The sequence below is a fragment of the Oikopleura dioica genome, chromosome 2, assembly GCF_907165135.1.
Source record: "Oikopleura dioica chromosome 2, OKI2018_I68_1.0, whole genome shotgun sequence".
In the NCBI taxonomy this organism is placed as follows: Eukaryota; Metazoa; Chordata; class Appendicularia; order Copelata; family Oikopleuridae; genus Oikopleura; species Oikopleura dioica.
Window position 1 is genome coordinate 1,409,963 of NC_137292.1, and position 20,537 is coordinate 1,430,499.

General features: G+C 39.4%; 5 protein-coding genes across 5 annotated transcripts; 3 read left to right on the forward strand and 2 right to left on the reverse strand.

Annotated features, from left to right (window-relative positions):
- Positions 1 to 145: 145 nt before the first annotated feature.
- Positions 146 to 2,348, forward strand: LOC145697519 (carboxypeptidase B-like). The gene is made up of 6 exons (XM_081774745.1): positions 146 to 305; positions 415 to 1,035; positions 1,105 to 1,485; positions 1,557 to 1,778; positions 1,822 to 1,958; positions 2,069 to 2,348. Exons 1-6 carry the CDS (start codon positions 261 to 263, stop codon positions 2,346 to 2,348), a joined length of 1,686 nt encoding a protein of 561 aa, XP_081630871.1. The 5' UTR covers positions 146 to 260.
- Positions 2,349 to 3,605: 1,257 nt separating this feature from the next.
- Positions 3,606 to 4,844, reverse strand: LOC145697520 (uncharacterized). The gene is made up of 5 exons (XM_081774746.1): positions 4,775 to 4,844; positions 4,143 to 4,727; positions 3,972 to 4,104; positions 3,839 to 3,932; positions 3,606 to 3,799 (listed from the first exon to the last, which is right to left on the reverse strand). Exons 1-5 carry the CDS (start codon positions 4,831 to 4,833, stop codon positions 3,606 to 3,608), a joined length of 1,065 nt encoding a protein of 354 aa, XP_081630872.1. The 5' UTR covers positions 4,834 to 4,844.
- A 248-nt stretch (positions 4,845 to 5,092) lies between these two features.
- LOC145699032 (uncharacterized) lies at positions 5,093 to 5,912 on the forward strand. The gene is made up of 3 exons (XM_081776282.1): positions 5,093 to 5,216; positions 5,257 to 5,486; positions 5,638 to 5,912. The coding sequence occupies exons 1-3, from the start codon at positions 5,155 to 5,157 to the stop codon at positions 5,874 to 5,876; spliced, it is 531 nt and encodes a 176-aa protein (XP_081632408.1). The 5' UTR covers positions 5,093 to 5,154; the 3' UTR covers positions 5,877 to 5,912.
- A 3,771-nt stretch (positions 5,913 to 9,683) lies between these two features.
- LOC145696296 (putative methyltransferase-like protein 24) lies at positions 9,684 to 11,680 on the reverse strand. The gene is made up of 8 exons (XM_081773310.1): positions 11,470 to 11,680; positions 11,099 to 11,423; positions 10,799 to 11,024; positions 10,604 to 10,754; positions 10,399 to 10,562; positions 10,236 to 10,349; positions 10,124 to 10,194; positions 9,684 to 10,080 (listed from the first exon to the last, which is right to left on the reverse strand). Exons 1-8 carry the CDS (start codon positions 11,607 to 11,609, stop codon positions 10,018 to 10,020), a joined length of 1,254 nt encoding a protein of 417 aa, XP_081629436.1. The 5' UTR covers positions 11,610 to 11,680; the 3' UTR covers positions 9,684 to 10,017.
- A 2,591-nt stretch (positions 11,681 to 14,271) lies between these two features.
- Positions 14,272 to 20,293, forward strand: LOC145697521 (ATP-binding cassette sub-family G member 4-like). Its single transcript, XM_081774747.1, has 14 exons — positions 14,272 to 14,383; positions 15,791 to 15,858; positions 17,457 to 17,502; positions 17,674 to 17,837; positions 17,913 to 18,324; positions 18,407 to 18,648; positions 18,691 to 18,778; positions 18,826 to 18,968; positions 19,043 to 19,285; positions 19,322 to 19,456; positions 19,500 to 19,658; positions 19,703 to 19,910; positions 19,955 to 20,130; positions 20,174 to 20,293. Exons 1-14 carry the CDS (start codon positions 14,305 to 14,307, stop codon positions 20,291 to 20,293), a joined length of 2,283 nt encoding a protein of 760 aa, XP_081630873.1. The 5' UTR covers positions 14,272 to 14,304.
- Positions 20,294 to 20,537: the final 244 nt, after the last annotated feature.

Here is a 20,537-nt window from a genome sequence, read left to right on the forward strand (position 1 = left end):
GGGAAGTTCTTTGGCTAATTTTGAATGACTGATTCATGTTAACATCCGTTTTCGTCTTGGTCAAATAGACAAAGAGTAAAAATCAAATATAACATCGTATTATCTAAGACTCTTAGTTGAGCGATTTTCAAAGGTCGGAGAATTAATGATTCAGACATCCGTATCCCACGGTGATCTTTATCCATTCCTCGGATAAATTTTCGCAAGCTTAGTTTTTGGTGAGAAGAGAAAAAAGGGAAATATAGAAGAATTGAGAAGAAATGAAACTTGGGCTTGGTTTGTTGGCTTCTTTGGGCGCAAGAAATGTTTGTCTCTAGAATTTTACATTAGATATTTTTCTTCTTCGATTTTTCATCAGTTTTGAAGATGAAATTAAAGCTCTTATTGGCTTTTATAAGCATTCTTGAAAGTCAGAGAATCGGCGCTCCAACTTACACTGGAATCTCCCTCAAAAACCATGGCTACTACGAACTAACCATCGATACCCAAGATCAAGCTGATGCCTTCAGAGGAATCTCGGAAAACATAAACATTGATTTCTTCTTCCCTCACAATGGAGCTCGATTCGTAAAAGGAGAAGAAGTGAAATTCTGCATTCAGCCGGAAGATAAAGGCGCGATGGACTTCTTTTTGAAAACGCTGGATTTCGACTATGATGATGAAAACCGGCTAGATGAGCTGATTGAGAATGAATTCGACAATAAATCCGGAAGATCTGTTGGCTTCGATTTTAATGTTTATCACACGCTTCAAGGAAGGGGTTTCAAAATTAGTCATTTAACGAAACTTCTTCTTGATATTTCAATTCAAAATCCCGAGCAAGAACAATTTGCTTACCTCGATGGTCTTGCTGACATCCCTGGTGTTACTGTATCAAGTATTGGGAGATCTGTAGAGCTTCGAAATCTGTACAAAATTTCAATTGGAGACGATAATTTGCCAAAAATCGTTGTTGATTGCGGAATTCATGCCCGAGAATGGGCAGCTCATGCGTGGTGCTATAAATTGATCGATGACTTGATCAATGGAGAGTCTGCTGATATGAAAAGGATCAAAATACAGTTCTTGAAAATTATTCCGAAAAAATTTTGATCTCTTGAAAAGAATTCCGTCAACTGGATCATCTACCCAAATCTCAACCCTGACGGCTACGAGTACACCTGGACTGGCTACCGATACTGGCGCAAAAATCGAGCCAACAATCCTGGCTCTAACTGCAAGGGCGTCGATCTGAATCGAAACTACGACATTGAGTGGATGAATGCGGGAACAAGCAACAGCCCTTGCTCTGACATCTACGGAGGCCCAAGTGCTTTTTCGGAGCCGGAATCGCAAGCGCATCGGGATGACATGCTCGCCATTGACAATAAACTTGCCTATTTGACGTACCACGCATATTCGCAGTTCATCATTTATCCGTATTCTTCTTCCCACGCGGCTGAAGCATGGAACAAAGCTGACCTTGACTATGTTGCGAAAGCTATGGTTGATACAATCAGGAACGGGCTTATAAGATCTTTCTTACAAGATTTTTCTTTCGAAAAATATTTGCAAAGCCCCTAGGAAGTGACACTACTGGAGCATATTATCAATATGGCGAAGGAGCTCCAAGCTTTTACCCCGCTTCTGGCGGCAGTGATGACTGGTCACACAATGATTCCGGAGCGAATGTCCCGATTTCCCTGACGATCGAGCTGCGAGATAGAGGACAGTATGGCTTTGCGCTTCCGGAGAGTCAGTTGGAGCCAATGTATACAGAAAATCTTGCAGCAATGAGAGTAAGAAAATTGCCAAAAAATAACCTGATAAACTTGTTTCTAGACGGCTTATGATCACGTGAAACCTGGCGGAACTTGTAATCCTCCTTCGTCGAGCGAATCAACATCGACTGACTCCTCATCTACAGCAAGCTCGTCTTCCACTGTCGGATGTCCAAGCGATGCAACATGCACTTGGCAGTTCAGTACCTTTGTCCCGCTTTTGGTGATTTTAGTTCTGGTGCATAGATTCTAGAAAATATGTTTTAATCGGTGTTAATAAAATACTATATTTTTCTTATTTCACTTAGTTCTGGTTTGAAACTGGTCTACTGTGCCTGTAACGACCCTGAACACTACATTTTCGACTCGGATGCTTGGGAATGCATTGGAAGAAGTACGACCACTTGTAAGAGCAAAACATCTGGCATAATGCTGATGTTGATATTTAAATATATACAAATAGAAGTAGTAGAAGCTCTATTTATCGGTCAAAGAATCAGAAAACAAAAATACTATTCAGAAGTTATGATAGAAAACTTCTCTTTTATGAATTCCTATGCTATGTCAGGAGGTACCAGAAAAGACTAAAAATACGCAAGTTAACCCCTATTGCGCAAATGGTCAATTTCTGACATGGACCACGTAATCATGGTCAGATTTTTACGAGACCTTGATATTATGGGTAGGGCCGACGAGCAAAAATTCAACCCCAAGAACCCTTTTTGAATGCTGCAAGTATGGTCCATTTAGTTATTGGCAGCAAACAAATCATTTACAATAAAAAAGAAATTCATTCATTTTTGGATCAGTAAGAATAAAAATATAAGCCACGGCGATTCCAACCGTAAAATGCTATTTTTCTTCTTGTTGAACAAAATTGGAATTCTGGCCGCAGCGACAGGCTTTAACGCATTTGTCCTTGCTTTCTTCGCAAATGGAATGGCAGTAATCACTCTCACAATTTGCCCCGCATTTATTATATTCAACAATGCAGGTTAGTTCGCATTCTTTGAACATGCCCGAATCACTTAAAATGTTATATATCTGTTTTGATAAAAAAATGATGACTTACGAGCAGTTCTCTGAAGTTGTCATTGGTAAAGAGACAGTTGGCATTGTCGAAAGCATTGTTTTTTGAGTCGCGATTGTTCTAGCCGTTGTCGAAAATATTGTGCTCATCATATGGCTTTCTGTCCCTCCGTCGGTTGTTGAAGGAGTACTTGTGAACGAAGCCGTTTGTGTTCCGATTGTTGTTAGGGTCGCATTCTCTGGCATTGCTTCTGTCGAGAATTGATGATCATCTTTCATAGAAAACTATCTTCTGCTAAGAAAAACAGGAGTCAAGATGCTAGCTGATATCCCAAAGAAAGCAATGAAGAAGAGAGCAATCTTCAAAATCCTCACTGAACGATTTTTCATTCTCATTATGAAATAACTTATGAAATTTCAGGAGGCAGCGGCGCGAATAAAAAATAGCAGAAGATTGTTTAATTATTTGATTTCACACACATAATCGGCTAATCAAAAGGTGCATGAATATTATTTATTCGACGGGAAGCTGTCAGAGAGGGTAACAACGCATAGCGATAAAGTGCTTTGATGTCAAAGAAATACTGTCCGCGATTATTGCACAATTCTCACAATAGATTTCACGGACAAATACGGACAAATACGGATTTTGTCCAGATCGTGACAAAAGTCCGGTCTAGGCTGTCCGTTTTTTCCTCAACCAGAAGACTAAAAGTCTAGTCTGTCCGTACGGGCAAGACCGGACAGACACGGATAAAATCCGTACACGGACATGTCCGTTTAGAACCCTGGTTGCAGGTTGAATTGAGAAATTCTTTAATTTTCGAATCTACAAGAATAAAAATATTGGCCGTAGCATTTGGCATCAGCAAAGTATCCAGGAGCTCCGTAATTGATGATAACACAAGGATCGCGACCGTCGTTGGGTTCTTTTCCATACCATTTCAAAAATGGATCTCGATTGCCAGTAACGGTAGAGTACTGAACTCTATTTGAGCCTTCTCGGACACCTTAATTTTTATGACGGAATAGCTCTTTGGAGAAATTACCTATGTATTCAACATATCTCATCGGCAGCCTCGTGAATTCTTTCCACTCTTCTTCATTCTCGAAAAAAGCCAAATGCCCTCCTTGTTGATTGCACTAGAAAATTCTTTATCGGACTCATAAGTAATTACTTACCTTGTACTCCGCTAATTCCATCGTTGATTTCTCTTCCTGTTGAATAAAAGTGACATTCTTCGGCCTTATTGTTGGTCCGACTCCCGAGTCGAAATTCTCTTCGAATCGACAAGTAAATTGTCTCGAAGTATAACTTTTCAATTCAAAAAGGTCTGAAGAATAAACCCTTACCAATAATCGGCTGCCCAGTCGCCTGTAGATAAATACCAGTAGTTATAAATGCATGGAGCCGCGTAGGTACTCGGGTGACCCGGGCCGAACTGATGAAAAGTCGCATTTGACCCGTCTGTGTTTCGGTAAAAATAGTCGGAGGCTGATTTCCAGGTGACTTGGCGATAGCCGAAGTGCTCAAGTCGTACTGGGAATTCAGCCAGGTACAGTTCGTATTCTTCCTGGGTTCGGAAGAATAGCAAATGACCGCCTCGGTCTTGGCAGAAATTTTCGGCTCCTTCCATGGTCAAAGCGGGATCTTCCTCTGTTCGTTCAAACCAGACTCGAGCTTCTCTTGTCGTTTCTAAAGCAGTTGTTGTGGTGATTATTGTCGTTGATATTTGGGCAGAAGTTGTTCTCGGGCAAATTTCATTCTGACAGCCATAACAACCAAACGGGCAATATTCGCCACAGGGACAGGATTTCATGCACTCGTCTTTGCTTTGGACGCAGAGGGAGAGGCAGAAATCGGTCTCACAGAGAAGCCGACATTTGTTATAATCAAGCCTGCATTTTGCTTCGCATTCTTCATAAAGATCCGCTTCTCTATTTATCTTTTGAACGATCTCGTCAGATTTAAGTCGAATACTTACGGGCAGTTATCGATTGAAAATGATAAAGAACAAGATAAAAGGAGATAAAAAACTCTCATTTTCAACTGTGATTTCCTGTACTTTACATATTCCAGCAAGCCTGGACAAGAAGCTCGTCTGATTGACATTTGCAAAATTTTATAGTATTTGTATTTCGTTATCTAAATTGAGATTTTGAATCAATTCGTCAGAACAAGTCAGTTGGAACTAATATTTCCTCATTTAAAAATGGAAAATGATCATTTTCGAGCTCATTGAATAAAATTTTTAATTCCCGACGGAAATGCGATTTTGACGGTTCGGAACATCCATAAAGGTCAATTCAAAAAGAAGCGCCATTTCGCTCTTTCGTGAGACGAGATTTAGAGAAAAGTCTGAAAATGATGCTTTTTCTGATCTGCGCGGTGGCCGTTGCTGCTCAATCTTGTGAGGACACTGATAAGTACTCTCCCCCTAAAAATGCAAAATCAACGTCATTCTAGAATAAAAAAATGGCAAGCAGTTCGAGAAATAGACGAAAGCCTCCTCAACAAAATCACAGTTGCGGCGAAATTCTACCAGAAATCAATTTCTTACGGCGAGATTGGGGACACCCTTAAAAGCTCAACCCTCAAAAAAGCTTATGAGAAAAGCCTGACACATCTGGACACGGCTTTTGAGAATAAATTTTGCAACCATTACAAGCGATTTGAACCAGTTCAGCAGCTGATCGGTAAGTCAAAGACGAAACCCGTAATTTCGAAAAATTCTCTCTCTGTTTATATTAAACTCTATGTTTCTAAATTGAATGAAAAAACAGACCATGATAAACTCTGACAACAGAGTGCTGATTTTTATCCTTTCAAAATACAATCTTATTTTAGAGGCCGTCGACACAAATTTCGACGAAACAAAAATCGATCTTGCAATCGAGTCCCTCAAGGAACAATCTTACGGATCCGATCTCACAGAAAACCTCCGCGAATTGCTCTGGAATTCTTTACTCTTTTGCGTCTACGAACTCCACGGAATGATTGAAGCGCAAGCTATAGTTGATGAGAATGTTGAGTACTACAAGTCGAAGATCATTACTGGAGAGGCTTTTGAAATGAAACTCGAATAAACTTGAAATTAAAATTATTGATAAATGTAAGCAAGTGGTTGTTTAAGAACGGACTCCGAATAAGACCAAAATGTCTTGGTCAAAACGACAAACCTCAGAAGCGACTGTCGATATTTAAGTTGCCTCCGTATCATTATTCTTTCTTTATTTTCTTAATACGAAAATAATTATTTTGATGAAGGTCGTAATCGCGGCGGTTGATTTTGCCGGAAGGTAAGTATCAAAAAAAAAAGACAGAATGTGAGTTTTTGCTGATTTTCCAAAAGATGCTCAAAAACGGTTCTCTTTAAGGACCCCCCCCCCCGTCAACAATTTTCCTCAAAAAATCGAAAATTTCAAAAAAGCCATATTTTGGCTTCTTAGTGTTCCTGAAAGTTCAAGTTATCATAAAAACTTGTTCGGAGCACTTTTTGACCAAGAAAATTTTAGCAAAATTGGGACTTTTTCGTCATTTTTCCTCAAAAAGTACGATTTTCAGACGCGATTTTGAGGGTGTTAGAGTCGAGATAGACGCCCAAAAAATGAAGACTCAAAATCGTTTTTTGACCTGTAGAATCCATTTTCTCAAGTCAAAATTTTGAAATACCGAAAAAATTTTTCGAAAATTGTTGACGGGGGGATTTTCAAGTCAAATTAATTTTTATCAACTCATTCGAAATAAAAAAAATTGCTCCTTATATTGGAAGAAATTGAAATCGAAAAACGATTTATTCATTCAAATAATGTTCAGAAAAATCGCAAACAGTGGTCACCAAGAGAAATGATCGTTGACGGACGATTTATTGATAGCTTTCTGAAAATCAGGCTTTTTAGTGCTGATTGCCGCATTTCAGCTGCTTGAATTTCTTGGTGATCAGCAATTTTCTCTGTCGTTGGATGAGACGCTCGAATCTTTGCGAACCTTCGTTGTCAACGCAGACAAAGGCATCGGCGAAGGAAGCAAGGCAAGCGAAAAGTCCTTGCAATTTTACGCAGACGTCCGCAGAGTCGACCGGAGCGAGGAAAGCAGAGTGATCGTTGGAGCCAGCGGGAAACTCGCAAGCATCAGCAGAAGCTCGCCTCTTTTTTTAAGGTTTCGCAATTTCGAATAAAAAAAGGATTTTAAAGATTGATAGATGAACAATTTGCTTACCCTTTCCTGAAGAATGTCCATCTTGTTGAAAAAATTGTTGAATCGGTCCATCTTCTTTGATGCAAGTTTTGAGTTGGCGCCGAGGCCAGGAAGAGCAGCGTAAAAATCTCTAACCGCAAAGCTGATTTCGTCAGAAGCTTTTACTATCTGAGACCATGCGTCAGTTGGGGAAAGGACAGTGGACGGAGCAGAAGTGGTAGAAGAAGAAGAAGTAGTCGAGGCGTTTCCTTCTTCGAGACAAGAGTAGTCTCCGTCGTAAACGACGCATATTTCGAAGCCTTTGTATACGATGCTATCGTCGGTTTCAAAAACGATCGTCGCAGTGTTGCCCTGGACGGTGACTGTGCGCAGGCCGGTTTCGACGGTCGTGACATCTCGTCGGAGTCGAGTAGCGGCAGCATCATCGTTTGATCTTCGTCGTCGGAGAGAGGCGGGATTGACCAAGCCACAGTAGTACGTGTCGTGACCGTTCGCGTCAGAGACAAGCAAGTAGTCTTTGATGCAATTGGAGCTCTCTTCAACGGCGAAGCTCTTCGCAACGAGATCGAAGGACGTGACGGACGGGTCGAGTTGAATGTTCCAGGTGCAGTGCACGCTAGAATAGTAGAATGGCGCAGTGTCACCGTTTGCATTGCCAACATACATCTCGAGCGTTGGAGAGACGATCATCTGTGAGCCGGTAATCGTTCCGCCGCATTCCATGCCGACGTAGTCTCCGTCGTACTCCGCGTCCGGACCCCACTGGCTAGAAGAGCTCCAACCTTTTGCGGAAGCAATGATCAGTCCAGGTAAAACCTAAAAATTTTTTTTGATAATCTTATGAAAGAAAATATTTTAAATCTAGCGTACCTTCATTTTCTGCGCTTGCTATCAAATTATCTGATCGAAAATTTGAATTTGGTTTTAACCCAAGTTTTCCCGTATTTATTACCAATTCTCTTCAGCGCCGCAGCAAGATGGCGTCCAAATGATAATATGCATCTAGGTCGATCTGGTACATTTATAGACTTACCATAAAGTCTATAATAAAAACTCTTTATCTACTCAAAAAACTGACGACCAGCTCTGAAGGACCCCGATGGACGTCATATAATGGAAAATTTTGATAGAAGACGAGATTGTCCTCTTCGGAACCAAATTTACATACTATACTTACATATCCCCACCCCAATTTCATCAACTTTGCCTTCGAACTACTCTTTTTAGGTCTGAGCTTTTTTCTAGGATGATGGCTCATTTTGAAGCTCAATTTTTAATGAATGACCTCTAGTATAGAAATATATTTTTATAAGGAGAGATGTTTTTAAACTGATTTTTGCCATTTTTATGAGTTTCTTTGCTCTTTTGTGCCTTTAAGTGGGTAGATATTTTATTTAATCTATTTTATCTAATTCTGTGGTTTCTAAGTTTTCTTAGGAGCCCTGATTATGTCGACTTTGAAAAGTCGAAAAAACTGCGAACTTTTTCGAAGTAAAATTTTTCATTAAATAAGCCATTTTCAAAGTTGTGTCAAGCTTTACCACGTGATGGACTCCCCTTGAAATAATATATGAAAATGATTGCCAGACAACGGAGATTCCTAAAATATATCATACAAAACCTGTCGATGATATTTTTCACATCGGGAGGGGATCCCTTAAAGTAACTTACTTAGCGCTTCTTTATCAATTCGGATTTTTCGCATTTTGCGCTTTAGACTAAAGCCAAGTCAGCAGGAAAAATTTAGACAAACTCAAGAGGTCAGGTATCGTCGTGGAATATTTAACAAAAATACAAAACATTTCGGGGCAAACCGACCGGCGATCGAGAAAAAAATATTAGTACTATTCACTCATGTCTATTTTCTTGAAAGACAAAAAATCTTCAATTTTTGTAAAAAAGAAAAGCAAAATAAGCGTAAAATTTTACAATTTGAATAAGTTGCATGATTTCGGTATCAAAATTATCATGGCTGAGGGACTGAACTTCGAGGTAGAACTAGATTTTTTTGATAAAAGCGTTAATTTCGACCGGTTTTCATGGTAAACTTAACTAAGATGTTTCAGTTTGTATAAAAGTAATCTGAGAAAATGCAACGGATATAATTTTTATGTGTGAACTTGGTCGAAAACAACCCTTTGTTTTTCCCTGAGTCTGACCTGAGTACCTGAGTCCGAGCAGGCCTGACCTGTTTGCCTGAGTACCTGACTGAGTGAAACCCTGACCTGAGTTCCTGAGTAAATCTCGAGAAAAAATTTACGAATCCTGACACTGAGCCTGACCCTCTACTCAGCTTGCCGAGCCAACGCTCCCTAGGTCCTAATATTCCGAGGTCTAGTCGTAGGTAACTTAGGGTTATAAGCGGTGAAGACGAATATCTTAGATACTATACCTACTAATAAAATCATATTTCAAGTTTATCTTCAGCTCGGCAAAATCCAGACAATCAAAATAGGCCAAGTATTGTCGAGGAAAATTTATCAAAATATAAAATATTTTGGATCTTGTTTTTGCCGACCGGCGATTCATGAAAAATGATTATTAATTAATTTTGATGTCTATTTTTGTAACAAGACAGAGAATTTGGCCTTCTAAAGATTGAGGCACCACAAGAAGGAAAATTGAAAGTTTTTGAAAAAACTTCTTTCTTTCAAAGGCCACAATATTAAATTTTGATGTCAACTTAGGAAAATCTAAATTTAGGGTGCCAAAAGAGTCCTAAATCAAACTCATATTTTCGCGCAGAGGCCCTTACGCGCGCATTTTTTGGAAGAGAACTTATTGGGTTGGCGGGGCCCAACCCTCGCTCTTGTTCAGAACTATTTCCTAGGTCAGGATTTGGTCGGATGAGACCCGGAAACTCTTATAAAACTGAAATTGCGATATATTGATAGGTGGCATAGTCAAGGCAGCTACTGATTCTTCGAGTGAAGGCACAGTCGTATTTGTTGATTGAAGAATTGATACAGGTGAGTACAGAAAAGAGTTGTGTTTGAGTAAATATTGCACTTCTACGATTTTTCCGATTTTTCATTCGCACGGCTCCACATTCGGATTCCACCAACCAAGGCACCATAGAAGCTCCGTTTTCTCCTTGAAAAGGGGTAGATATTTTACGTTTGATGAAATAACTTACGGTTGTGATTTTTTGTTTTATATCACTCATATCGCGTCCAAACGATTCCTTCACGTCGAAAAGTTTGAATCCTGAAAACACCTTTTAGCGATTATCATTGATTTTTCCATACCATGTTCTTCAAGAGCCTTCATGACGGAATACTGCAGTCTGATGTAATTTGCATCTTTTGCGGGTCCAAAAACATGGAGTTCCAAGCTCAATTGTCTGATACACTTCCAAGCACCTAAAAAATTTCGAAAATTTCGAGAGGGCTTTTTGAGAGATGAAATTACCAGTTTCGAGAATGCTTCTGATTGTTTTATCTTCGTAACCGTGTCTTGGGCCTTCGATGTCAATTTTGACCGCGTCGATGATTCTTCCTCTGTGGCCGAGTTCGTCGATGATGGAAGGGAGTGTTCGAACCTTCCATTTTCTCAATTCGTTGAGTTTCGCATCGCTAAAAACAGCTCTCGCAGTGAAGAATATGGAAGAACCTACCCATATTTCTTTCTGTAGGCGTAATCTCTAAGGGCAGTTTGATAAAGCGCATCAGAATCGACATCGCCAAGGCCATATCTGTGGAAGAAAATGTTCTCGGTATGCTTCGCATGTTCCGGCTCATCGTACATTCCAGGGTCGAAACTGTGAACTGAAAATGTTGCGCTAGAATCGAATTTGAAATCGAAAACTTACCTTGGCATCCAAGAGCTTCCATCCCTTCATCCCAGCTCCACTCGTAATCGATCCCGAAACTATAGCCCAAACATGGCTCTCCTTTTTTTGGCCACCAGCCGTCAGCAAGGCATCCGGCATAAGCTCCATCCTGGTATTTGCCCTTGTTTCCAGGGGTTCCGACGTAGTGAAGATCTGGGCACTCGATTTGCTTCGTCATGTAATCGTACAGTCGGTCGATTTCTTCCTGAAAAGATAGATGAATCGAAGGTAAAGAGAAGACGAAAGGCCTCATTTCTTAAAAAAAAAACTTTCTTTTACCTGAGGCGTCCCAAATCCAGCTTGAGGTTGAAGAGCCATGGGAATATGAGGAACATTTCTTCGTGGCTCAAGTTTCGCTTTCTCTTCTACTGGAGCGGGCGCTGGGACTTCTTCTTTGATTTTTGATGCTTCGTCACTTTTGGACTGCTCTTCGATAATTTGCCTTACTTCGTCTACTGCGTTGTGAACTTGAACTGCTTCGACAGGTTTTTGCGGGGCGAGATTTTCAGCGTGAACTTCGGATTTGCCCGATTCGAGATTTGCGAGTTTTTGGAGGGCTGCGATTTGCTCGCTTTCTTGGATCATATTTACCCATTCATGCTCGCTAAGAAATAAAATTATGAAAATTGCCATTTTTCTTCTTTTCAAACCTTATTTCTTGCATTCTCTTTCTTAAAACCTTCTTCATCTGTTGCTTCAAAACCGACTCGGGAAAATACCAAAATATAAGCGTCATAACGACAAATCCCAGCAACAAGTGTCGACATTTTATTTGCCTGGATATCCTCATTCTTCTCTGTTTTATAATATATTTTTTGAAAATACAAAAATTATTATTTTGAAAAAGCTCGTAATCGCGGCGGTAGATTTTGCCCGAGGGAGGGTTTGGCGACCTCAGAGCCTTTCAAGCCAATTTTGGGCAAGGTTGACAAGCAACCAGAACTTGATTTACATAACTCAGAATCGGTAATGGCATTGGCTGAAGGAAAGGCAAACTTGTTATTAATTTTTAATGTTCAGAAATTTCCTTTTTTTATAAAAAAATTTAAAACATTCAATTATTAAAAATTAATATTAAATTATTTTTATTGTTTTTATTTTTCAATCAAACTGTGGTGAAAGTATCTAAAGATCAGCAAATTGAAGCTGAAGCTCATCAAGATCTTCACCATTCAAAATTTGAGCCAGGTTTGGGAACACTGGAACGACGCGTTTTTCAATCGGATATCGGCGGAGTGGAAAAACATGAGCGAAAAGAAGCAAAAGAACCATCATCATCTCGGTGAATCGTAAGAGGACAAAGGACCAGTAGCTTTTTATAAGGGTCGACTGTTATTATCAATTCATGATTTTGTCGGTTTACCTGTTGATGTTGAGTTGTGTAAGTAGCAAAATCATTGTGTCGTCAAGTGAAAAGTTCTGCGGTGAGTAAATAGGTCAGTACTAATGATATTCAACAAGGTCAAAAACAAAGTGCAAACTTAATTTATCTAGAACATCGACGTAAGCTCGAAAGGGACACTGAAAAATTGAGCCATTTCGCAAAAGTTCTGTTAACTGCCACGTCATGTTTGATTTGATAAGATGGATTTGGTAAAACCGTTTGGAGCACCCAGCAATTTCAAACCAAAGATCCAAGATTTAAAAACACTTGTTACAAGTAGTAATTTCCAAATAATACGCGATTTTGAAGATTTAAGATCTCTAGCGCCACATGAACTTTCAATATAAGATTTGAAATTTTCAAGAAACAAATCAGATAAATGAAAAGAAAATGAAGAATATCTTTATCTTTTTTGTTAAAATTGCACTTTGCGATCCAGCTTGGGTAAGAAAGATCTCAATTTTACAATCAAAATGACCGTTTATAGACACCGCCAGCTCGAAATGCAACTTGCGAAGATACTTTGATCGGAAGTTCTCCCCTCCGTGCGACGGATCTTCCACCTTTACCCTCGCCAGACATAGGCGCATTCAAACAATTTGAAACAGATTGCGAGACTATAGCGGACGAAGAATTTGAAATAAAAGTGAAAGTCGAGTGCGACTTCGCTAAAATTCGAACACAGGGAGCTCATAAGTGGTCTTACATTGTTTCCACTAGCCATGTTTTTACCGTTAGAACCATATCTGAAGGTTCCCAAACTGATCCGGACTATCTTTTCCAAATTTTTATCAATAAACTTAATTGGCAAAATGACACGATTCATGTTTTCGGGGATGATGTCCGCCCTGCCAACAACCCTTCTGCTCTATATTTCCACGAGAACGATTGCACCGAAGGAGGATACATGGAAATCGTGGTCAATCAGGTAATATCATTCTCAGACCAGAAAATAATAAAAAATGTAAAGTGGATAAGCGAAGACGGAAAAACGTACAAAAGAATGGACATCGACGGAGTTTTACGGTCGATTGTAATTTCTGATGGCAGCGAATTTTGGCTGACTTCAGGACACATCGTTGGAGGGAGCAATTCTGGATTCTTTGGACCCGACAAGGAAAAGTATGCAGTTTCGGATCTTGGAATCCAGGACTATGAGATCAGAACATTCCGACCGACGAAGCCACCAACAACGACAACCACAACAACTACGACTGCGACTACGACGAGTACGACAACATCCGAATCTTCTACTTCAACGAGCACAACAACAACAACTACGACGACTACGACGACAACTACGACAGTTTCGGATAGAATCATAATTCTCCGTGGTCATGCGGCTGTAAGCAGAAAAAAATATTTTTTTAGAAATATTTTTTTCAGAAAATTTACAACAAAATTGCTGGCGCCGGTTTCGCAAGACGATTCGAAGGAAGAATGACCAAAATCTTCGACAAACTTGAAAGGTCCGCTACAGGAGAGGACTGCTACGAAGAAAATGGCTTTGGTGAGGAAGACGAAGACGCAGCTGATGTCTCTGTTTTCGACGCCGAGAACATCTGCAAACTCAACAAGCAAATCAATTCCGCAATCAACAGTCAAGCAAGACATTATGCTTGCAAAGGAAGAGGCAAAGTATACCGTCAAATCATCCGATCCGCCAGAAAAGTCAAAGCATTCTTTAACGAACGGAATAACTGTTAAAAAAACTTCCCGGAATTGTCGATAATGAACAGCATTTTCTGCTTTTAAAATTAATAAAAAACTGCATATTTCGAGTCTCTACTTTGATCAAATTCTATCTTCTATTCAAAGGTATGTTTGGCGAAACTATGTGACCAGCCGAAAAATGGCCTTATTTTCATGCTTCTTTGAATCCCTCACGCCTGGTCTGAAAAACTCAAAAATGGCACCATGTTCAAACTCACCAACATTTCCGACCTTATTTTGACTTGATTGTTGCAAGATCTGGCCGGTGTCCACTATCTCTTGAGTCACGTGACTCTTCTCGAAAATACAACTCAACTATAAAAATTATGCTTTGAAGTCCTTCTCGAAGCTTTTAAAAAGTCTCATTTTATCGTCCTTAAAAATAATTATGCCAAAAAGAGAGCGAAAATCAAGAAGATCAGAAATCGTCATTGACGGTATCGAAGATGTCCTCGATAGATTTAAAGGTAATGACACTATTTGTCCCATAAAAAAAATCCGTTTTTTTCAGTTAAATTTCAAACAAGTTCGATCTTGCGCTTGATATTAATAGTTGTCGAGAAAAGCGTATTTTAAGAGTGTTTAGCTTAGGGCTATTTTTCTCGTGATGTTCAAAGCATGATGAAAACGTTCTCTGAGGAGAGAGCCGGCTCAGCTCGTAATTATGTCTGAAGCTGAGACGCTCACTTGACTTTTGAAGAAATTTCGTTTCAGAGATAATTTTTGAGAAGATGAGATTCAAAGGTAAAAGATTGCATTTCGCGGTCAATTTATGCCATTTGCTAGCAAACCTTTTTTGATTGTTTTTTTGTTAAGTTGACCAAGAAAAAGAACCGTTCATGAAAAATGTAACGAATCCCAAAAATTAAAGTCCCTTACTAAAGGCTTTAGTCTAAAGCTTAGTAGAGAATTGAAAGCAGAAAAATTTTATCAAGCTCAAATAGTCTAAGTTTGATAAGATACCCTTAAATTTTAACTAGAGCGAAAAACCTAACCGACCCCGACCTAGGGTGGCGATACATAAATCGAGCCATGACTGCTTTCGACAAAATCAAATATTTTTGCAACCCTAGCCCTAACCCTAACCCGAACCCTTAGGGTTAGTAACCCTGCATTTCAAAAACACTGTCAAATTTTCAAAGAAAAATTTTTATTCCGTCTGTTGTAAATCTAGTGAGAATATTAAAGGTGAAGTGGTTTCAAGGCGATAAAAGAGGATCAAAAGAGAAAAAAGTGATTCCTCATTGTTTTCTTGTTTTCGCGCAATAAAAGCGCTCGTTGACGAGAAAGTGCTGAGTTGTCTTTAGCTCAAGTTCAAGTGGGTCTTTGGGCGATGAAGGGTGACAGTCCAAGTTTTCGAGTGTGGCGTTTAATTAGGCTCAATCGAGCTGCTCTGGGCAACGTTGGCGCCCGGCCAACATGAGTCAAAGGCGGAGGGAGAGACTCTGATCCCACTCCTCGTTTTACTTTTTCGTTTTTCAAATAGATCGATTTGACAAAAAGAGAAAAGAAAAGGAGAGAGATTTACTGAAAAAAAACAGAGCACGGGAAAATACATATAATAACGCGCTGGGATCGATAAGAAAAAAGAGAGAGCCAATAGACAGTAAGTGAGAAACAAATGATAAATAGTGTTAAAAATCGGCTTATTGTATTTCCTTGCTAAAAGAAACTTTCATCAAAAATCCTGAAATAAGAGTTTATTTTTAAGGAAATTTTTGAAAAAAATGCCCAAATTAAAGGACAATTTTTTTATGAAAAATAGGCCAAAAATGTCCGAAAATCGAAAAATTTCAAAATCCATTAAAATATTTAAATAAGAAAAAATGAGCGGGAGATCTCTGAAATTTTTTTCGTGAAAAAATTTTTTTTAGAAATGAACGATCAAAAAAGAACGAGCAGAGAATCTTCAATCCAGATCACGAACAATTATCTTCAAAATGTAAGTCAACTTTCAGAAAGCTATTTTCTCGAAAAAATGCAGATTCCTATGTCGATAAAAAAAATAAGAAAAAAGCGTTGACCTTTGAAAAGTGACCTTTTTCGAAAAGGCCTTGAAAAATTCTTGTTTGTCTTGTTTTTGACCTCAATAAAAAGTCGTCTTTTCGCCTTATGGAATGCAAAGTTAACCCAACTGTCTGTGCAAATTTGCGCAAGTTCCAGTCGCTCTCAAGGACAAACAAAAATCGCGAGAAAAAAAAGTTGTGTCACTTTTTTTTTGCTGCGACAATTTCCTAAGACGCAATTTCCTCCGAACGCGCCGCCGAGAAAATATACTGTTTATCTCACGTGACTCGAAGAACTCGAAAATTTCCTTCCTCTATTTGAGATTTTAATTTTTGATTTTTGAAAGAGAGAATTTATTGGAGAAAAAATGGTCACGGAAAGGCAAAGATCCGTTACTTTTTCTGAAGTAAGTTTTTGTCAAATTTGTCGTTTTTATTCGTATGAACATAATGTTTGGGTTATGGTTAGGGTTAGGCTTGTCAACAGGTTTTTTTAAGGACCCCCCCCGTCAGCTTTTTTCGAAAAATCAAATTTCAGAATTTTAGAATTTTGACCCCGGAAAAGGATTCTTTGGGTCGAACAACGATTTTGAGGCTTCATTTTTTGGGGGTCTATCTCGACTCCTACACCCTCAATTAAGCATTTGAAAATTTGACTTTTAGCCGAAAATTGACGAGTTTGCCCTAATTTTGGCAGAAATATTGATTTTTCTTGGTCAAAAGTTCCTCTTATCAGTTTTTTGTAGCAAGTTTAACCTTAACGCATTAAGAACAAAAAATATGGGGTTTATAGAAATTTTCATTTTTCGAAGGTAAAAGCTGACGGGGGTTCCTTAGTAAACATGCCGACACCCTTATTTTTCATTTTTGATTTTTAAAAATTTGCTAATTGGAACCAGTCTAAAATTTAGAATCTAAATATAAGATTCTATAAATAAAAAAGATAAAAATAAATAATCGCTATTAATAAACACTCTGAAAATAAAACTCCAATAATCTGGGAAGTAATTCGTCATTCGAGGAGACAGTAGTCTTTTGTCAAAGTCAATAAAATCGGACACTGGACGTCAGACAATAAAATAACTATTTGCTTATCAACTCATGGCCAATTTCAAAACGTCAATTTTTTAATTGGACTTTCATCATTTTGTCTGGACAAATCTTTGAGAAGATTCAACTTTTGTCTCGTCTGATTTTAGAATGGTGAAAGAAGTTGACCGCTCAGAAAATTCATGAAATAAACTTTCTTTTCCGGAATAATTCAAAAGCAGACTTTCAAAGCCGCTTTTCCTGAATATTTCATTCCGTCCAGACAATCGGGCTTTGAAATAATTTAACAGTAACTGTAGCTAGTCTTCGCAATATTGCTCCCGCTCCCCAGGGAGCTCGCCCCGGGCAATGATCTTCATTAACAACGCTGCTCCCGAAGAGAGAAAAAAATGAAATTGGTTGTTTGAAAACTCGGGCTAAATCGGCCTTTTTTGTACTTTTGAGAAAAGAGACAAAGGCGACTCTTTTAAACGAAGATTTTCAGGTCTCGACGCACAAGAAGATGACGAATGATGAGAGCGCCTCTTTGAGTAAGTATTTTTTATGATTTTTTTCAATAATTATTTTTGAAATAATGATTTTTTATGAAAAATTTGGATTTTAAGTTTTCGCGATTTTGATTCGTTGATTTTACTAATAAATCCTTCTGATTGGCTTAAGGCAAATTTTCCCCAATATTATCGTCTCAATTTTTTGTTCAGTGCCTCCAGTCGAGCGGCAAGCTCTGAATTTGAAGAAAGTTGACAATCGCGAAAGTCCTTACAAATTCAACCATCTTCCGAAGCGGCATCCCTGCACAATCGAATTTAATCAACTCAGTTATTTCGTCCCTGAGGGATCAATCTTTCACGACAAGGGATTCAAGGTAACTTGCCAATTAACAATTGTCAACGCCTCTTTTGAACTTCACAAATGACGTAGTTCGAAATTCATTTTTCAGACAATTCTCAAATCCGTTTCTGGCTCCTTCCGAGCAGGAGAACTGACCGCGGTCATGGGTCCTTCCGGCGCTGGCAAATCGACTCTTCTCAACATCCTAGCCGGCTACAAAGAGCTCGGCACTCGCGGCACGGTCAACATCAACAAAAAACCGCGCGTTCCCTCGAAATTCCGAAAACAGAGCTGCTACATTATGCAGGACGACCAACTGCTACCCCATCTGACTGTGATGGAGGCGATGATGGTCTCGGCACAGCTCAAGTTGAAGAAATCGCAGGACAAGAAAGAACTGGTGAATGAGATTATCACTTCTCTCGGGCTCTGGAATGCGAGAAACACGCAAACTTCGGCGCTTTCTGGCGGACAGCGAAAACGACTCGCTATTTGCTTGGAGCTTTGCAATAATCCACCAGGTAAGAAATTGAAATCCAAGGTCTCGTTTTCAAAACTTGACCCCGGATAAACTCAAATCAACATGAAAAAACCAACATTCAGTGATGTTTTTCGACGAGCCCACTTCTGGCCTCGACTCGCAGACTTCCTTCCAAGTCGTCCAGCTGATGAAATCGCTGGCAAAAGGAGGCAGAACAATCATTTGCACGATCCATCAACCATCCGCGCGTCTTTTCGAAATGTTCGACCGACTTTACATTCTCGGCTCGGGGCAGTGCATTTACAACGGAACCGTCAAGGGACTCGTTCCTTTCCTCAACTCGCACAATCTTCGTTGCCCGAAGGTACAAAACACTTTCTGTCAAAATAAAAATGTCAATTTTTAGTTTCACAATCCGGCTGATTACGTCATCGAAGTCGCGAGTGGCGAATTCGGCGATGTTACTGACACCCTCATCAATTCCGTCAAAAAAGGTAAGTTCGAAATCAACAATGAGAAGATGATTCATTTGAATTTCAAGGTGCCTGCGAAGATTTCCAAACAGACGAAGGAATAATGAAATCGGCGCCAGATATTTACGAGCAACTTGTCGATTCAGTTCTGGATTCATCGCCCGAAGATCCACTGCCACTCGAGTACAGTTCTTCTACTGCTACAGGAGCGGCTCGATTCTAGAAATGATTTTTTCATTTCTTATATAAGACAGTTTTTTTCAAAAATAAATCCTCAAAACTGAGCCTACAATAGATGAAGACGACGATGAACATTTTTCGTTCAACACTTCTTCTTTGACGCAATTCTGGATTTTGCTGAAGCGTTCCTTTCTTTGCATAATGCGCGATCAAATGTTAACTCAACTCCGGTTCATTTCTCACGTGATCATCGGCCTCGCCATCGGTGTTTTATACAACGATATCGGCAACAATGCGTACTACACTCAACAAAATGTCTCCATGGTCTTTCTTGTCACTCTTTTCTTGGTGAGAAAAATCGTTTTTCTTCTTCAAATGTTTTAGCTCTTCTCCGCCCTGATGCCTACAGTCTTGACATTTCCGATGGAAATGCAGGTTTTTGTCCGGGAGCACATGAACTACTGGTATTCTCTCAAATCGTACTACATGGCCAAAACTTGCGCCGATATGCCCTTCCAGGTAGAGATCTTGAAAAATGCAACTTTTCAATTACAGTTCATAGATCGTTTTCCCCGCTATTTTCTGTGTAATCATCTACTTCATGACCGGCCAACCTTTCGTCACCGACAGATTCTTGATGTTTTATATCATGTCAGTTTTGACTTCCTTGGTTTCCCAAAGCTTGGGAATGCTCATTGGCGCTGCTTCCCCACAAGTTGAGGTACTTCGCAAATCATTGTTCTTCTTTGAAATTTTGCTTTCAAGGTGGCAACTTTCATGGGCCCCGTAGCTTGCGTGCCTTTGCTTCTTTTCGCCGGATTCTTCATCAAAGACGAAATGGTTCCCGTCTACTTGAAATGGTGCAGCTACGGTTCTTTCGTCCGCTACGCGTTCGAAGGAAGCTTGATTTCAATCTACGGCCCAGATTTTTCCGGAAACGATCGGGAAAAAATCGCATGCGACGCTCCTAATGGTAACACGTTTTTTTCAAAAGAAGGGGCCAATCGACTTTTGTAGACCCGGATATGGTTGATGATATTTTTGGCTTGATGTCTCAGTGCGCCGCTGACAACCCAAAGCAGATCATGTCTCAGTTCGACGCAAAAGGCGAAAACTTCGGCTGGGATTGCGCGATGATGATCATTTTCTTCCTTGTTCTCCGGCTCATCGCGTATCTGGCTCTAAAAGTCAAGGTATTATTCCTTCAAGTTTCGCGGTTCCTCAATCATTTTCTAGCTTTCTCTCCACAACGACAACTTGTTGACTCACACTCGCTACTTTTTCCAGCAGCTGAAGCACGAAGGCTTCCGAGCTGCTTTCGGCTGCAACAAGTCCACCTCTTCCTGCTGCTGCTAGCTCGACTTGACGCGTTCTAGATTTTCAAATTCCATACCTTTATTTAATGAACTGTTCATATCCTTGTATAATGTAAATGAAAACATCAAATATTTTTAAAATTATTCAACTGCTTTATGTTAATTATCACTGCCCAGCTGGCTGGTCGACAATAAAAAATAAATGAAAAAAAAACAAATTTGAAGACTTTCAAGAAATAAAAATCATTTCTAGAAAAAAAATAAGTATCTAAAAAAATCCATTT

Bases quoted from the DNA above. Each gene is read 5' to 3' on its own strand.
- LOC145697521 (XM_081774747.1), top strand. From the start codon at position 14,305: ATGCCAAAAAGAGAGCGAAAATCAAGAAGATCAGAAATCGTCATTGAC. The intron at 14,384-15,790 runs GTAATGACACTA...AATTTTTTTTAG, and splicing joins TGTCCTCGATAGATTTAAAG to AAATGAACGATCAAAAAAGA. The intron at 18,325-18,406 runs GTAAGAAATTGA...ACCAACATTCAG, and splicing joins GCTTTGCAATAATCCACCAG to TGATGTTTTTCGACGAGCCC.
- LOC145697519 (XM_081774745.1), top strand. From the start codon at position 261: ATGAAACTTGGGCTTGGTTTGTTGGCTTCTTTGGGCGCAAGAAAT. The intron at 1,486-1,556 runs GTTGATACAATC...ATATTTGCAAAG, and splicing joins ACTATGTTGCGAAAGCTATG to CCCCTAGGAAGTGACACTAC. The intron at 1,959-2,068 runs GTTCAGTACCTT...TATTTCACTTAG, and splicing joins GATGCAACATGCACTTGGCA to TTCTGGTTTGAAACTGGTCT.
- LOC145696296 (XM_081773310.1), bottom strand. From the start codon at position 11,609: ATGAGGATATCCAGGCAAATAAAATGTCGACACTTGTTGCTGGGATTT. The intron at 11,025-11,098 runs GTAAAAGAAAGT...CTATCTTTTCAG, and splicing joins CTGGATTTGGGACGCCTCAG to GAAGAAATCGACCGACTGTA. The intron at 10,563-10,603 runs GTAGGTTCTTCC...AGCTGTTTTTAG, and splicing joins GCCTACAGAAAGAAATATGG to CGATGCGAAACTCAACGAAT.
- LOC145699032 (XM_081776282.1), top strand. From the start codon at position 5,155: ATGATGCTTTTTCTGATCTGCGCGGTGGCCGTTGCTGCTCAATCTTGT. The intron at 5,217-5,256 runs GTACTCTCCCCC...ACGTCATTCTAG, and splicing joins TCTTGTGAGGACACTGATAA to AATAAAAAAATGGCAAGCAG. The intron at 5,487-5,637 runs GTAAGTCAAAGA...ATCTTATTTTAG, and splicing joins ACCAGTTCAGCAGCTGATCG to AGGCCGTCGACACAAATTTC.
- LOC145697520 (XM_081774746.1), bottom strand. From the start codon at position 4,833: ATGAGAGTTTTTTATCTCCTTTTATCTTGTTCTTTATCATTTTCAATC. The intron at 4,105-4,142 runs GTAAGGGTTTAT...TGAATTGAAAAG, and splicing joins GACTGGGCAGCCGATTATTG to TTATACTTCGAGACAATTTA. The intron at 3,800-3,838 runs GTAATTTCTCCA...ATAAAAATTAAG, and splicing joins GAGATATGTTGAATACATAG to GTGTCCGAGAAGGCTCAAAT.